The following is a 17,421-nucleotide window of genomic DNA, read 5'->3' on the forward strand; positions in this document are numbered from 1 at the left end:
CTACTTGCTGCAAATGAGTTTTTAATTTAATGAAAAATATTATATAGCTTTTCAACCATCTTCTTTTGAGCCGCTATTATGTTTTTTTTTTCAGATTGCAAGACCATTATTTTGATACCTAAAAACATTTTCAAAGCTCCACCTCAGATATCCATTTTGCTTCATACGTACACGGGTGAAATAGCGAGAAAAGTTAATCCAGAGGAGCTGAACCGAAATTCTTATGGCAGAATTAGCTGTTCGTTATGATTAAAAGTATTGAAACATCACAACTCAGCAAATACTAACGATATTTGCTAAACAATCGTGGCAGGCGGATGCTTGCTAATCATTAATATATAAACAAAAGCCATCACGACGAGACCCGCGCACTTAATGAATTTTTGTCTTTGTATTTATTTTCCTTTTATGGGCAATCTACGTTTTCTGTGTAAATTATGGGATGTCACATTCCACTTAGTCGAATATTAGTTTTGTGTATTTTCTAAGGACACCCCTACTTGTGAAAACATCTGCGCCTCGACGTTTTCCTCCTGGCAGGTTTTGCTTTCGCTTCAGTGCTTCCTTCTGATTGAGAAAATGGCTCGTAAAAAATTGTAAAGTTTTTGATCAAATATAATTTGTATGTTTTCGTCGTTTTCGTCGTTTGAAAGTTCCAAATAGGTACTATTGTTCGACATTCAGGTAAGGAGGTACCACCACAGGATATTACATATTGCAGGCATTGCAAAAACAGTCAGTGCTCTGTACGTCTACATCAGAACAAAATTTTCATCAAGGGCTAATCACATTTCAGGAGGTAAACATTTATATGCAGAGAGATGAACACTTCTTCGAATAACGCTGCATCTGCAGGCGGGGAGGACAATTTATCGTCCGGTGGACCACACAAGTCGAATAAAACGAACGTTTGTTTAATTTGTGGCATATACACAAACCTCTCGGTTAACATCTTTGAACCTCGGAGTGGCCCGGATATACGTGAAGTCATCTACCAAAAGTACAACTTTAAGGTAAGTTCCAATATTGAACCAAAGTAGGTAGGGTATTTTAGCCAATAGTGGACTCCCTGCAATTATTCTCGAATTTCCTGTTCAAATCTCATGGCTCATGTTCCTGGACAGCAGTTCCATGGTTCCATGTGGTGAAACTAGGCTGGAAAGCGATAATTCGATTACTCAACCAAAACTGTTAATATAAACAAGTCTAGGGAACTATTATTGTTTAAATCTAATCACCCTTATTTTATCACCGATTTAACTTGGTAATAGAATAATGATCTACCCAATAGAGGACCCCATGGGGGTTGGGGATCCACTATTATGGTAATTTGATAGAAATTCAAATGATTGTTTCATTAGAAATCGAAGGTGTTTTTGTGTGTGATGTGTAGGAAAGGTAAGATGGTTACCATGTGCAACCATAGGTAAAGACAATTTAATTCGAATATTATTGTTCCCGAGAGGGAAACCAGATTTTTACAGCGGCTCAGGTTTTTTGAAGCAACGCTTAACTGTAATTTATTAGCAAATAACACATTTAACATTCACATTTAATCAAACTTAATTACTAACTACTCACAAATAAGTGGTTTCCTCGGTCACGAATACCCTTTTTAATTCTCCAACCAAGTTGGATCAAACTTGGAACAGTTACCCTAATTTGGTGTATGCTGCGTGAAGACTGTTTTGGATTCACAAATGTTTGTCATTATTAACCAAATTTCACACAATTTATCTATTTTACTTCTACTTACGAGAGAATCCTCTGGCGCGGTAATTTTCGGAAATATTCCCTATTTCAGGATTCACCGGATATTGATATTTGGGCACCTACGAGGAGATAGCCTGGTCAGTATTAGTAGTAACTTCACTAATCAATTACAGTTTCTTCTCTTTCTGGGTTTTAACTTACGATTTTTACTATATCAATATTTACCGCACTTTGCCGAATTCTTTTTTATAATCCAATTCAATTTGTGATAACTCTAACAAACAGCAAAACTGTCGACTTCAACTTTAATTAATTTGCAATGGCGAAAATATTCCTACGAATCTTGTCTGTTGTTTTTATGCATCTCTTATTCTACATCATCCATCTCATATCTCTTCCCACCTACCACTACAGCCGCACGTGAACTGTCATGCTTCAGTTATGCTACGGCTAGACAGGTTCACTTTTAGACTGGTTCAAAATTCACAAAAGAAAATAAATTTTATTTTAATGCGGCATCGTAACACCTCAGCCCGTAACATCCGGCATACTCCGGATTTACTTTACCTCCAGTGCCGCTAAATTTACCACGCCTCGTCGCTGTACCTTACCGTCGGCGGTCCTAACGTCTACCTGTCGGACTCGGCCATCCGAGCCCTGGATGACTGCCTCGATGACGCCGCGTCTCCAGCACTTCCGGTTTTTGCCGTCGACTACGAAGACCAAGTCGCCCTCTTGGAGCGGCTGTCGATCGTCGAACCATTTCGACCGTCGGTTGATCGTAGGAAGGTACTCCCTGCTCCACCGTTCCCACATGCGGTCCGCAAGAAATTGGGAACGCTTGTACAAGTTCCGCAGAGCTTCTGCGGGTGTAGATGATTCCTCCACCTTCACGTCCGCACCAGACACCGTTCCTCGTAGGAAGTGGTTCGGCGTCAGTGCTTCCGTTTCGGTCGAGTCCTGCGGCAAATATGTTAGTGGCCGCGTGTTGATCATGTCGGCCGCCTCCGCCAGTGTTGTCGCCAGGATCTCGTCCGTCAGCCTTCGTCCATCGTCGAGTGCGCGCATGGCTTCCTTCACCGACCGTACCATCCGCTCCCAGACGCCACCCATGTGCGGCGTTGCGGGCGGAATGAAGTGCCAGGCGGTTGATGAACTGCTAACACCCTCCGCGCATGCTTTATTGATTTTCTCCATCTCGTTACTTGCTCCCCGAAAGCAAGTGGCATTATCGGAGAAGATATTGTTCGGTTTGCCGAATTTGCTACAGAACCGAGCGATGGCCATCCGACACGACTCCGTCGTGAGACTATGGACGACCTCAAGGTGCACCGCCCGTACGGCCATGCAGGTGAAGACTGCCACCCATCGCTTCTCCTTTCGCCGACCGACCGCAACTTCTACCGGACCTAGGTAGTCAAGGCCCACGGAGCTGAATGGCCGAAGGTGGGACGTTACTCGTTCCACTGGAAGTGGAGCCATCCTCGGAGAAAGCGGCCGGCACTTGTTCATCTTGCACCAGACGCACTTGCTCACCACCTGCTGTATCGCCGGTCGCATTTTCGGTATCTGGAACCGCTGCCGCATCTCGTTGAACACGGTCTCCGAATTGGCATGTCCGAACTGCTCGTGATAGTACTGGATCAGCTTTTGCGTTACTTCATGGGACCGGGACAGGATTATCGGATGCCTTTTGTCGAAAGAGCTCTCATCCGCGTTCGCGAGCCGCCCGTCCATCCGCAGCACACCTTTATCGTCCAGCACCGGCGAACTCTTGAAGATCGGACTGCATTTCTTGACGACCGATATTGGGCCGCCCGGCTGACGCCCCAGATTGTTTGTGAGCGCACTCATTTCATCCGGAAAACTGTCCCACTGTGCTTGACGCCATAGGATTGTCTCTGCCCGTCGAAGCTCTTCTTGGCCCAGTGGGGCTTTCACCGAAGGATAGTTGGCCGCAACGTGTTGGGTTAGCTGCCGCTGTTTCGCTGTAGCCCACGTGGTCAGTATCGGTTCTCCTCTACATTTTCGCCGGCAGTTGTCGTTGAAGCGCACCACACTCGCTGTCACCCTCAGCAACTTCGTCCAACGGGAAATCGGGTTGACGTCGATCGCACCGTGGAACAACACGATTCCTCTGGCTTCTTCGTCCGTCTCCTCAATGGACGCTTCTTGGGTTGGCCACTGGTCTTGGGGCCGATACAGGAACGCCGGTCCGTTGAACCATTCTCCGTCGCTCTGCAACGGCGGACCTTGCCCCCACTTCGTCAGCACGTCGGCGATATTTAGTTTGGTCGGAAGGCGACGAATTGCTTGTACCGATGTTGATCGGCATTGATCCAACTGCATACGGTGCGCGAGTCTGTCCAGAAAACGGTGCGGTTGATTTGATAGGAGTGCGTGTCCAGAACGGCTTGGTTCATCCTGGCCCCCATCACCGCGCCCATCAACTCCAGACGGGGAATCGACTGCCGTTTGACCGGCGCCACTTTAGCCCTGGACATCATCAGGCTGCAGTGGACGTTCCCGTCGATGACTGCTCGCAGATATGCTACGCAGCCGTATCCGTGTTTGCTGGCATCGCTGAAGATATGGAGTTCCAACGAATCGACTTCGATGGATCTAGCGTCGCCAAGATAGCAACGTGGAATCGGGATAGCTTCGACCTCCGGTAACAAACTCGTCCACCGCTTCCACAGCTCCCAGGAATTGGGATCGATTTCCTCGTCCCAGTCGCACTTGGACCGCCACAGATGCTGGATGATGATCTTGCCGTGGATGGTGAACGGCGACAGCAATCCGAGCGGATCGAAGAATCCCATCACACAACTGGCGACTAGTCTTTTCGTCGGCCGCTTTCCCTCGTACAGGTACGGCATTAACCCCTCGCGGTGCGTCGTGGAAAACGCAAACTGGTCCGTGTTCGGATCCCAGATCACTCCCAAGATTCTCTCATTGGCCGTCTGCTTGTCTCGGCCGAAATGCACCGGCGTCGCCAGCTTCGCTTTTCCCAGGCTCCGTAGAACTCCCGGCGAGTTGGACACCCAGTTTCGGATTTCGAACCCGCCCTTTTTGTGGACGAGCCGGACTTCCTGCGCCAGCCTCACTGCCTCCTCTTCGGTGTCGACGCTGTCGAAGTAGTCATCGACGTAATGCCGACGTATTATGGCCACCGACGCTTCAGGATACTGAGCGGCGAACTCTTCGGCGTTCCGGTTCTTCACGTATTGAGCCGAGCAGGGAGAGCTTGTCGACCCAAATGTCGCCACATCCATGACGTAGATTTGTGGCGGTTCTTCCGGATCTTTTCGGAAGACGAAACGTTGTTTTTGCTTGTCCTCGGAGCGAATCTGCAGCTGGTGGAACATCTCTTTCAAGTCTCCACCGAAGGCAATCCGCCTTTCACGAAACCCGCAGAGCACTTTGATGAGTGGGACGAGCATGTCCGGTCCTGACAGCAGCTGTGAGTTTAGGGATACTCCTTGCACGGCCGCCGCCGCGTCCCATTTTTGAACGACGTTGATCGGCAGGTACCACGTTTGGTCGGCAGGAGTACCGGCCAGTTCTTCGGTGGTAGCGAGATGTGCGTACCCCTTCTGCTGGTACTCGTCGATCTGCTTGCAGACGTTCTCCTTCAGCTTCGGATTCTTGTCGAGTCGCTTCTCCAACTGCTTCATTCTGCGCACCGCCATCGGGTAGCTGTCCGGGAATCGTGGATCGTCCGTTTTCCACAGCAGTCCGGTTTCGAAACGGTCACCGACGCGTTTGGTGGTTCGCTCCAGTATTTCCCGGGCGCGTTTCTCCTCTTCTGTTTCCTGCGGGATTGCCACCACTGACTCTTCCAGCGCGTAATGACTTTTTAGCAGCTCGTGCAGGTCCTCGTTGGTAATCTGCTGGTGGTAGCCGAGATAATTACCGGCCGCCGCCGAGGTTGTTTGCCGCGGCCCATACACCGTCCATCCCAATTTAGTGCGAACCGCTATTGGTTCCATGGGCGTACCCACCTTCGCTTCTATCGGCGCGAACGAGTGGATGTTGTTCGCCCCAATCAGCAACTGCGGCTGTCCGTCGTACGACTCAATGGGCAGTCCTCGCATATGTTCGTGCTGTGCGGCAAGCTCCTGCGAATCCAACTTTTGGTGCGGCAGCATCAACTTTCCCACAGTGTGCACCGTGTGCAACCGCATCTTGCCGGCGGCTGCGCCTGTTCCCGACGCCCACAGGCTCAATCTTCGGGAGTCCTCCACTCTTGACATGTTTCCCGTCCACCGGATGGTCAATCGCTCTTGTACTCCGACCGCGCCCAGACGGTCGGCGAGCTTTTTCTCCACCAGTGTGACGGAAGCACCTTCGTCCAGGAACGCCAGCACTGACACCGTTTTTCCACCGTAGTGCAGCTGTACCGGAACGATCCGGAACAATACCGTGCAGTTTGTCCGGATGTGTGCACTGAGCCCGACCGTGTTTCCGACCGGATGCATCAGCGGATTGTGGAAGTCTCGACAGTCACCGATGTTGCAGCGAATTTTGAATTTGCACTGTCCTCCATGTTCATTCAGACACACGTGGCACAGCTTCTGCCGGTTCACCATGACTTTTTAGCAGCTCGTGCAGGTCCTCGTTGGTAATCTGCTGGTGGTAGCCGAGATAATTACCGGCCGCCGCCGAGGTTGTTTGCCGCGGCCCATACACCGTCCATCCCAATTTAGTGCGAACCGCTATTGGTTCCATGGGCGTACCCACCTTCGCTTCTATCGGCGCGAACGAGTGGATGTTGTTCGCCCCAATCAGCAACTGCGGCTGTCCGTCGTACGACTCAATGGGCAGTCCTCGCATATGTTCGTGCTGTGCGGCAAGCTCCTGCGAATCCAACTTTTGGTGCGGCAGCATCAACTTTCCCACAGTGTGCACCGTGTGCAACCGCATCTTGCCGGCGGCTGCGCCTGTTCCCGACGCCCACAGGCTCAATCTTCGGGAGTCCTCCACTCTTGACATGTTTCCCGTCCACCGGATGGTCAATCGCTCTTGTACTCCGACCGCGCCCAGACGGTCGGCGAGCTTTTTCTCCACCAGTGTGACGGAAGCACCTTCGTCCAGGAACGCCAGCACTGACACCGTTTTTCCACCGTAGTGCAGCTGTACCGGAACGATCCGGAACAATACCGTGCAGTTTGTCCGGATGTGTGCACTGAGCCCGACCGTGTTTCCGACCGGATGCATCAGCGGATTGTGGAAGTCTCGACAGTCACCGATGTTGCAGCGAATTTTGAATTTGCACTGTCCTCCATGTTCATTCAGACACACGTGGCACAGCTTCTGCCGGTTCACCAGCCTCAGCCGATCCGCATACCGCAGTTTCTTGAATTCGCCGCAGTGTCGCAGCCGATGATCTGTCCTCCTACATTGTTTGCAGGGCTTCAATACCTTTTCCTCGCCGGCGTTGGCGGCCGATGCACTGGCTTCGCTGTGGCTGTATAGTCCACCTTTCTCCTTCGGCATCTTTTTTCTGGATGGTGCAATTCCTTTGGACGGCGGAGAGGGCACGAACTCGACATCCACGTTGGCTTCGCAGGCGTCTGCGACGATGTCCATTAAGAAATCCGTCAGCGTTCGCAAGGTTGTTTCCTCGTGGCCCCTCCGGTAATGGACCCATTCCCGCTTCTCTCGATCTGGTAGCTTGGCGACAAGGCTTTTGATCAACAGCGGGTTAACAAGGTGCTGCTTCAGATCCGCGGCCTCCAGATGGCCACAGAGTTGCTCCACCGTATTTCCGAATGGAACAAAACTCCACAAATTGTCCGCCCTCGGGGGTTCCAGCCGGTTCACTTTGTCCAACAGGCTTTGGAGCAGTTGTTCCGGGCGGCCGAAGTGTCGGCGCAGCTTCTCGATGACCTGCGGCATGGATTCGGGAAGCAGTAACTGCCCAGACACCAGTTCCAGAGCGTCACCTTCCAGCGCTTCCTGAAGTCGCATCAGGTTCTCGTGGTTCATGTAACCACAGGCCTCATTGGACGCCTTGTAGGCCGCGAAAAACAATGGCCACTGCGCTGGTTTGCCGGAGAATTTTGGGAGTTTGTACGTTAACCCCTTCCTCGCGGCCAGCTGGGCCTTTGTCGGTCCGGTCTGCTGCTGCCCCAGCCCGTCTTGGCTGACACTTCCCACTTTCTTGAACGTCTTCAGATTCGCCTTGCGTTCCATCGACAAGTCCGAAATCTGGCTCTGCAAATCCGAATCGCCGGAATCGTCGTCCTCCTCATCCTCTTCGGAGCTTTCGTAGCTTTGCGCTAGCTTCCTCACGTTCGCCTTGCTCAGCTTCAACACATTTTGGTCGACTTTGCCGGAATGGCCCGCTTTTGAAGCACCCGCGACTACTTTCGGCTCCGGTTTGGATTTTTGAGCCGACAGTTCCGCCAACTCCTTATCCATGGCTGCCATCTGCAGCTCGAACGAGTCTTGGTCCGCCTTCATCTGCCGAATCTGTTCCTTCTTCTTCTGGAGCAATTCCGCTTGCCAAGCTCTTTGCTCCTCTTGTTCCTCAGCGCGCATCTGCAGCTCCAATTCCATTTTTCGCTGCTCGAACGCACGCTGCATCTCCCTTTCCTTTTTCTGCAGCAGCAGCTCCGCTTCCATCTCCTCGTACTGGCGCTTCTGCTTCTCCTCTAGCGCTCGCACCTTCGCTTCCACGCTAGACGAAGCTAGGCGAGAGCTGACGCTGGATTTGTCAGACTCGTTGCCGTTTTTCCGGGTGCGAGCCTGCTTCTTGGCGTCCTTCTGCTTCTGCTGGTACTCCTGGGCCTTCTCCTGACAGGCCTTGCTTTGGCAGTACCACTTCTTCGGCAGTTTGCCCTCCTCGATGCCCACGCAACGGATGTGGAACCATCCCGAGCATCCGTCACAGCCGACCATCACTTCGTCGCGCGTAGACGGGCCACAGATGGCGCACGGAGTCGCCATCAGGTCCATGATGGTTTGGTCGTGGGTGGATTCTGCATCGGAAGCCATCTTGCTGCAGGTTTTCACTCCTCACTTGACACTTTTCACTACGCGGGAATCACTTCGCGGGTGTCACTTATTTTTAAGAATGTTCCCGAGAGGGAAACCAGATTTTTACAGCGGCTCAGGTTTTTTGAAGCAACGCTTAACTGTAATTTATTAGCAAATAACACATTTAACATTCACATTTAATCAAACTTAATTACTAACTACTCACAAATAAGTGGTTTCCTCGGTCACGAATACCCTTTTTAATTCTCCAACCAAGTTGGATCAAACTTGGGACAGTTACCCTAATTTGGTGTATGCTGCGTGAAGACTGTTTTGGATTCACAAATGTTTGTCATTATTAACCAAATTTCACACAATTTATCTATTTTACTTCTACTTACGAGAGAATCCTCTGGCGCGGTAATTTTCGGAAATATTCCCTATTTCAGGATTCACCGGATATTGATATTTGGGCACCTACGAGGAGATAGCCTGGTCAGTATTAGTAGTAACTTCACTAATCAATTACAGTTTCTTCTCTTTCTGGGTTTTAACTTACGATTTTTACTATATCAATATTCACTGCACTTTGCCGAATTCTTTTTTATAATCCAATTCAATTTGTGATAACTCTAACAAACAGCAAAACTGTCGACTTCAACTTTAATTAATTTGCAATGGCGAAAATATTCCTACGAATCTTGTCTGTTGTTTTTATGCATCTCTTATTCTACATCATCCATCTCATATCTCTTCCCACCTACCACTACAGCCGCACGTGAACTGTCATGCTTCAGTTATGCTACGGCTAGACAGGTTCACTTTTAGACTGGTTCAAAATTCACAAAAGAAAATAAATTTTATTTTAATGCGGCATCGTAACAATTATACTAGGGGGATTTCCTTGACCGCGGCATTCCTTCTGGAGTTCCTCCAGGGATGTCTATAGGGATTCTTCCAGGCATTCCTCCAAAAATTCCTCCAGAAATACCTTTATTTCCTTGACCGTGACCAATAGGTTATCGTAATGAATAAACAAAAGAATTTTAATTTAAGAGTTCCACCAGGAATTACCCCAGGAATTCCTGCAGAAGTTTCTCTAGGAATTGATCCAGGAATACCTCCAGAAATTACTACGGCAATTTCTCCAGGGATTCCTTCACAAACTCCCCCAGGAATTTACTAGAAATTCTTTCAGAGATTCCTCTAAAGATTCTTACAGAAAGTTCTCTAGAAATATGTTCAGAAATTTCTCCAGGGATTTCTCCAGAATTTCATTCAGGGATTTCTCCATGAATTCTTCCAGGTATTATTCCTGGGAACTACCCCAAGAATTCCTCTAGGGATATGTTCAGGAACTCCTCCTGAAATTCTGCCAGGAATTTGTCTAGAAGTTTCTCAAGGCATTCATCCTGAGGTTCCTCCAGAAATTGCTTAAGGGATTCCTCCAGGGATTTTTCCAAGGATTTCTCCAGGGATTCCTTCCAGAATTCAACTCCTCTAGGGAATCCTCCAGTAATTCCTCAAAGGATTGGCTCGGTATCGGGATTTGAAAGAGTACGTTTATTATGCGAAGAGATACAATGATCTTAGCGGTTCGACAATCTACATTGAACTGGCAGGCCTGGCTATTCTATACTAGCTATACAATACGCACAGAGCACAATCGGGGATACGTAGTTAGCTTTCGCTGACCTATCGGATGGGTAGATGATAAAAGAGATTAATTGTGGTTTGGAGAGAATCTAGCTGATCGAATTACAATTAGGGTGAGACAAGATTAATCCTATTCTTAACAGATCCCTTCAGGAATTCATCCAGGAATTTCTGAAGTAAGTCCTCCATGAATTTCTCCTGGAATTCCTCCAGGGATTACCTCAGGTATTCCATAAAGGAATTCCTGCAAGGATTTTTTTAGGAATTCCTCCGCGGATTCATTCAGGGATTTCTCTAGAAATTTATCGAGAAAATACTCCCAAGTTTTAGTCTAGGAATTTCTGTATGAATGCCTCCAGGAAATCCTCCAATTATTTGTTCAGAAATTCCTTCAGGCATTTTTCCAAGAATTCCTCTAGCGGTCCTCGAATTTCTCCAGGGATTTGGCCAGGATGTTTTCCAGGGACTCCGCCAGGATTTTTTTCAGAAGTTCCTCCAGAGATTCCCTTAAAAATAGGAAGCAATCGGTGAAGTACTGGATTGAAAGTAGTGAGCTGGATTTTTGTGTGGTGAGATGATTGATTCTCCGTATCTGCAACGAAATGGTGCAAACAGCGAGGGTATTATGATTTCTTGCCTAATTAGATGCTGTTTGAGCAAAAGTTTGGGTAACTGTGTTGTTGAAGTTGCAGGAAATAAATAATACATTCCTCTAGGTATACTATTTTTTAATTCTTCTAGGGATTCCTAAGGGGTTTACTCCAGGCATATCTGCAGGAATTCCTCTAGCGGTTTATCCAGGAATCCCTTCAGGGATTGTTCCAGGAGTTCTTTCAGGGATTGCTCCAGGAATTCTTGTAGTGATTCCTTCTGAAATCCTTCTCTGGATTTTCGCAAAAATTTATTCAGGGGCTCGGTCAGAAACTTCAGAAATCCGTTCATCATCTTTTCCAGGGATTACCCCAAGATTTTTTCCAGAATTGCCAGACGATTTTTTGAATTACTTAAAGGATTTCTAGAGGAGTTCCTCCAGCGATTTTTATTGGAATACTTTTAAGACACTTTAAGAGGGATACAGGAGTCAGAAAATTCTCCAACAAGTCACCCAGGAATTCTTTCATTTCGCGAAATCTTTAAAGAGTTCATCCACGGATTTATTCAAGAATCCATCCATTAATTCCTTCAAGAATACTCCCTGCAGCTCCTGCAAAGGAGTTTCTTCAGAAATTCGTCCTACAATTCTTTCAGGAATATATCTTGTTATTCTTTTAAGGCCCCTGTAATTTACATTACAAATATCAGTACTTATATACTAGAAGCGCTTTCAGACATTTTCGGCACTATAATTCAACTCCGGAAGATTTCTCGGAAAAAGTGAAAGCTAGAACAAATTGAATAGGAGTCCCACTAACAAAACAGCTGCTACTATACAGTACAATTCGTAATATTGAGAAATTCACAAACCAGCAGCGCTTTGAAGGCCATTATGCGATATCATTGCATCAAGAAGCTGTAATAAAGAAACTTGCTGTACCCGCTATACCAAGACCAACACGGCTTGTCAGATGTAAAGATTATTGTCACAATAACTTTAAGCGGGATATATAACTGCTACACAAATACTTTACAGCTCTTCATTTCTGTGCTTTGAAATTATTGGGGGTGGTTTCATTGCACTTTAATATCGACTTCAATCCAACTCCGGAAGATGTGCAAATCGAATTAAGAGTCTCAGCCAATAAAACAGCTGCTTTTATACAGTACGTTTTGTAAAGTTGCCAAATGCACGAAACAGCAGCGCATCGTAGCAGTTTAAAGAGCACTCTTTCAGCTGGAAGCTGAGACGAAGAAACTTTTGACGCAACCACACAGCGTGTTCAATGTAAACATTATTGCGTTAGACGTTTCACAAGCTTTTGCAGCAAGATGAAGTTGGGTTTCTTGTGGCACAATTATGAAGCCTAGTTTGGCGTAAAACAAAACGGGCTATTTTCTATGCTATGTATATATATAGCAGTGTGGCAGCGAGGACATCATCGTAACCAGTGGATACGGAGATCGGAAGTTCGATTCCAAGTACGGGCAAGTATGATGATTAACCTGGGCTTGTTAGTGGAATATCTGTAAGTAAAAAGAAAATCGCGTTAAGTACTGTTTCTTTGAATTCCACTAAAAATTTGCATCCTTTGACGGATACGTATTTCGACCTCAACTGTAAGGTCGTCTTCAGTGTCAAATTCTGAGTGGAATTCAAAGGAACAGTACTTAACGCGATGTTCTTTTTACTTACTGGAAAGTACTTTAATTATTCAATTTTAAAGGCGATAATTTCAGTTTCACATGTATTGCGTCACGGTATCCATAACCTAATTCTAATTATATTTAATCAATTAATTTGGAGATGCCGTATAACTATTATTTAACAACTGTGAAATGGCTGAAAAAGTGCCTTCTCAAGATGTTATTCAGCTAGAAAAGAGCTGAGCTGAGAAAAGAGCTATATCTTGGTGGCATAGAAGCTTCCGTCCATATGTACAACACAACAATTCAGCATCAAGCCGTATTGAGGACACTTTGTTGACGTTTACATTCACAATAAATGTTATTTGGGTGACCCAGAGAAGACTCTTCCGAAATTCTCCCAGGGTTTCCTCCCGATATTTTTCTAGAAAAAGCACCAAGAATTACTCTAGGAATTGCTCCAGACATTTTTTTAATACATTGCAATTGAATTCCAGAATTTTTCCAAAAATTCCATCATTTGAGAGTTCTCCGGAAATAATTCTTCAAGAATTTCTCCAGGGATTCTTTCCAGAAATTCTTACCTTAGCTACGCCAATGAAAATGTTGTTAAGTTATGGTTAAGTTATGTGGTTTTCGAAGTTTTCGGGAAGTTATATAGCATCCGCGGGCATATGTAGTAGCATGTAAGATATTGCAGATAAGTACTTTTTCCAACGACGAAATGTAATCATTCGATACTTTACAGGCAGAGCGTAATGACAACGAGGACAAATATATATGCTACAGTTGCAACAATTGGTTGATAAACTGGTATTCGCTACAGTGTCTCTCTGAATCTCAAAACTATGAACCGTCATCAAGCCGATCTCAATCAGAACAGCGTAACAAACGGTCAAAAAACGGGCGATCAAGTGGTGGTCCAAGCAAAAATAAAGAGAACGTTGAACAAGATAATCACATAACATCAACGGTCTCTATTCCTGGAAATAAAATGTATTTACCAAAGAATAAGTCTAAAAAACCTAAACGTTATGTATTAAATGAACCTGTTCAAGGAAATATGATCTCACATAGTAGTAAAACTTTAGTCAAATCATTTGAATATAATCTCATAAAGATGTTAGAATGTCAAGGAACCAGTGTAACAAAAGAGAGCATGTCTGCTTTTAAGACTTCAACGCGTCATAATCAGCTCAAGAAATCTTCCTATACAGATAAAATAAAAACAACAAATGAAGAGCAAATACAACAACAGTCCAAAAGTAAAGAAATTATACTCAGTTTTAATAGTGCCATTTCGGAAGTAGTAAACCATGTACCATCACTTAAACATTTATACAATAATGATTTCGAAAGAGTTTCGCCATTGGATGAGCAGAAGATGCTTCTCTGCTTAGAAAGGTTATCGGAATCACTTTCAGTATCTCTTCTGAATTCGGATTCTGATAAACTATAAATTATTATCGTTTGCAATTAGTAATGCAAATTACCTATCTACAATTTGTTATTCATAATGGAGCTAATGTTTTACATCACCTGATTAGACAAGTCAAAAACAAGGAAATAACGTTCACATCTTCGGTATGCAACATGTGTCAGCTAACTGCTTGTTTATAAATAAGATAAATTCTCAAAATATATTAGCATTAACGTAAAAACAATTTACAAAAAAATCAATGGTATGTTTGAACGTTCTGCAATGCATTGCAAATAATACAAATTCATCCTACCGTGAGGTCGCCATTCACCGCTCATTTTAGGTCAATCATAATCATACCAACATTATCAAATGCTAACGTAATAAAAGTGAATGTAACATGCTGCCACATTAAAAAAACTTTCATTTCACCAACTTTCTTAAAAAATGATTTTCCACAATGCGTTGCAGGGCAGTATGGGAACTGTTCAGGGTAAACTGTGGGAGAATTATCCAACAGGTATAAAAAAGTAAAACCCGTAAAAGATTTAATTTTGACAAAATTATATGAACTGAACACCATGAATCTTCAATACTGTGGTCAATCAAAATTATGTGGTTTTTATAAATGTATATTTTATGTGGCTCCATGGAAAAATAATCCAGTGAGCGGTGAATGGATGCATGAGCGGTAATAGGAGCCAAGAGATAACCCATTTTATTTTTTTTTTTCGGTTGTAAACATATTTTACGATCGTTTTACATTTTTTTTTCTATAATAAACAACATAATTATTGAGTTGTTTATGTAAATTTATGTACAGTATTTGCCAACGTCGATTTTTAATGTCATAAACTTCACGAAAATGCCGTTAAATAAGCGGTGATTGGAGACCTCATAGTACGACAAGAACTTTTTCAAGTTTTACGTGACTTTCGAACACTGCTGAAATCAAACTTTAAGTTTCTTTCAAGTAGCCCCATTTCCATTTTTTACAGTTTGCAGCTTATACTTATGACACACATGTGATACAGGAATCACTGTACAATTGCGCTTGAAATGAGTGCCACACTGATGATTCTCTCCGTTCAAGTCAGTCTTGTTAGAATTTTCTTGACATTGACTACCGTTGTACGTGTATCACATGTCTGTCTGGGATATTAAAGATAAATACGCAGGTATACCACCATGAATATTTTTTATTTTGGGCTATACCAACCACAAGTGGTGTTATCATTTTACAAAATGTATTTGCCATACAATGTCGTTTTCGTTTTTGAAACTGGGTTTGAGACAGGATCGTCGGACATTGTATTAAAAACAAACACTGTTATCTAACCCAGGTTGGAAAACTAATTCGACACAAGTCATCAGCCTTACCATTGTAGGATTAAAAGTATTATTGTGGTACATATGAATCAAAATGGACGCTACTGAATTATGAAAAATAAAATAACGTCTATTAGCATAAATATTATGTTATTAGAGTTTTGTTTTTGTTTATCATTTAGAATATAGGGTTCATCCCATAAAGCCGTGCGGTATACGCGCAGCCATTTAGCAAAACTATCTTGGTGGTCTTTGGGTTCGATTCCTGGTAGGGTACAAGTTATTGCCATAATAAAAATCAGCTTTAATCCCATGGGCGTAGATCAATTGGAAAAAAAACCTCTCGGGTAAGAACTGGGCAGTGTTCATAGCCAATAAGCTGGCCCTGATAATGAGGGTCACAACAAAAAAATACATAAATTGGAGTTATGTTTATTCTTCCGAAAAAATCTCCGAAAAGAAAATATTATCCTTTATACAGTTCTGAACAAAAAATTAAAACATAAAATGTTCCCCAAACGCCAGCTCTCCGAATGGTTCGTTTCCCCGAAAGTCAGTTCCCCGAATGACCCGTTTCCTCCAAAAGAATAAACATTACATTCTTCGAATGAGTGTTATAAATTATTGTACCATTTAATTCCGCCTTCTTTTGCTTATCCTTGGACAGATACGCGTATTTCGACTACCACTTGTAATCTTCCTCAGTGTGAGTTATCCACTTAGAACTGTATTATAGATTTCAGAACTACCAATGATTTTGCAATGTGTAAAACGCATCATACATTAAAAAAAGCACCAAATTACAAATTCCAAGCAGCCAAATGAAAGCACGTGAAAGTTAGCAACTTGCGTTTGCATTGAATATGTTAGCGTTAGTTAATATATAGTATTTATCTATTCAACTGTAAAAAGCTAAAAGACCTTGAAATCGTCCCTAGAGAACCACCTATACAAAAATACTCTCACATTCCTTTGCTATATTGCAAACCAACAGAAAAGTGAATTATTCATCAAAACACTCACATGTAATTAAAGTATTCGTTATATTACGTTAACAAAGGAGTAAATAGCGTAATAGAATTCAATTAGTTGTCATATTAGGTACAAAATTTATCTGATTTTACACTCTGTGGGTAGAATAACTTAATCATTATGGACTAAATAAACCAAATAAATTGTGTGTACTCCTACATAGTATGTCATTGTTAGGTTATTTCCTGTTTTTTTTTCAATTAAACATGATTCTATCAAAATGCAAATACATTTTAAATTTGATGTTTTATTTTCATTCCGAAATTTCCTACTGTGCATATTGTATATTTCAATGTAAAAATACATAAAAAGAATCCCCCAGTTAACGAAGCTTCGTCTAGCCTCGCTTACCGAAAGATGCAGAAAAGGTTAATATAGAGGCTTTCACTACAAACATAATCTCAACGATTATCATACAAAAAGTAAACTGTGCCCTCAACATTTTGAGAACAGCACAGCAAACATACAACCTATTCATATCGAACACCAGAAATAAATTATGTCACAGAGAACAGACATCCAAGCTGGAAGAAATTCTCTAGAAAGCTGTTTAAGTGGGTGTTTAACCCTCTACTTCCCATGGTTGCTCTAGAGCACCATCGATTTTCGACGAATTCGTGACAAACAGAATTAGATGAATATAAGGCAATAGTTTTTATATAATGATTGTAATCTTATTAGCTAAACTCAACTGCCAACTACTTGTTTCAATAGTGCAACTATTGATAAACAATCAAAAAACTATTGATTTACAACTAATTTTTTTTTCGTTGATCTGGCAAATCTGGCCAGTTTGCAATCACTTTTGTTGAAGCACTTTTTTCGGAAACGCTTTCTTGGCATAGAAATAGTCGTTCAAAGTCGTGCGAAGTAAAGGGTTAAGGAATCATTTTTTTTTTTTTTGGCGTTGAGAACACTACCGTCACCTAGCAGCATGTTGCTACAGTCAGTGGTGAATACGCATATCTCGATAAATAAGTTGTAATATTGTTAAATAAGTTGTATTATCGTCGCATCACCAAATCGAAGACGGCGCTCCAAGCACA

The 17,421-nt window shown here is 43.9% G+C and overlaps 3 protein-coding genes across 5 annotated transcripts; 1 reads left to right on the forward strand and 2 right to left on the reverse strand.

The window, feature by feature from the left end:
- The first annotated feature begins 505 nt into the window (after positions 1-505).
- Positions 506-16,613, forward strand: LOC109407649 (uncharacterized). Of its 2 annotated transcripts, none has more exons than XM_062856785.1 (3): positions 506-735; positions 797-1,013; positions 13,343-16,613. In XM_062856785.1, exons 2-3 carry the CDS (start codon positions 822-824, stop codon positions 14,051-14,053), a joined length of 903 nt encoding a protein of 300 aa, XP_062712769.1. In that variant the 5' UTR covers positions 506-735; positions 797-821; the 3' UTR covers positions 14,054-16,613. The 2 variants fall into 2 exon arrangements, with proteins under 2 accessions (XP_062712769.1, XP_019536347.3); XM_019680802.3 differs by having other exon boundaries at positions 511-684.
- Positions 1,024-4,173, reverse strand: LOC134289942 (uncharacterized). Its single transcript, XM_062856784.1, has 3 exons — positions 1,915-4,173; positions 1,757-1,832; positions 1,024-1,683 (listed from the first exon to the last, which is right to left on the reverse strand). Exon 1 carries the CDS (start codon positions 4,060-4,062, stop codon positions 2,272-2,274), a length of 1,791 nt encoding a protein of 596 aa, XP_062712768.1. The 5' UTR covers positions 4,063-4,173; the 3' UTR covers positions 1,024-1,683; positions 1,757-1,832; positions 1,915-2,271.
- On the reverse strand, positions 6,130-13,324 carry LOC134289941 (uncharacterized). 2 transcript variants are annotated; one of them, XM_062856782.1, is made up of 3 exons: positions 9,257-13,324; positions 9,099-9,174; positions 6,130-9,025 (listed from the first exon to the last, which is right to left on the reverse strand). In XM_062856782.1, the coding sequence occupies exon 3, from the start codon at positions 8,713-8,715 to the stop codon at positions 6,265-6,267; it is 2,451 nt and encodes an 816-aa protein (XP_062712766.1). In that variant the 5' UTR covers positions 8,716-9,025; positions 9,099-9,174; positions 9,257-13,324; the 3' UTR covers positions 6,130-6,264. The 2 variants fall into 2 exon arrangements, with proteins under 2 accessions (XP_062712766.1, XP_062712767.1); XM_062856783.1 differs by having other exon boundaries at positions 9,099-13,324.
- Positions 16,614-17,421: the final 808 nt, after the last annotated feature.

This window comes from Aedes albopictus, chromosome 3 (assembly GCF_035046485.1).
Source record: "Aedes albopictus strain Foshan chromosome 3, AalbF5, whole genome shotgun sequence".
Taxonomy (NCBI): Eukaryota; Metazoa; Arthropoda; class Insecta; order Diptera; family Culicidae; genus Aedes; species Aedes albopictus.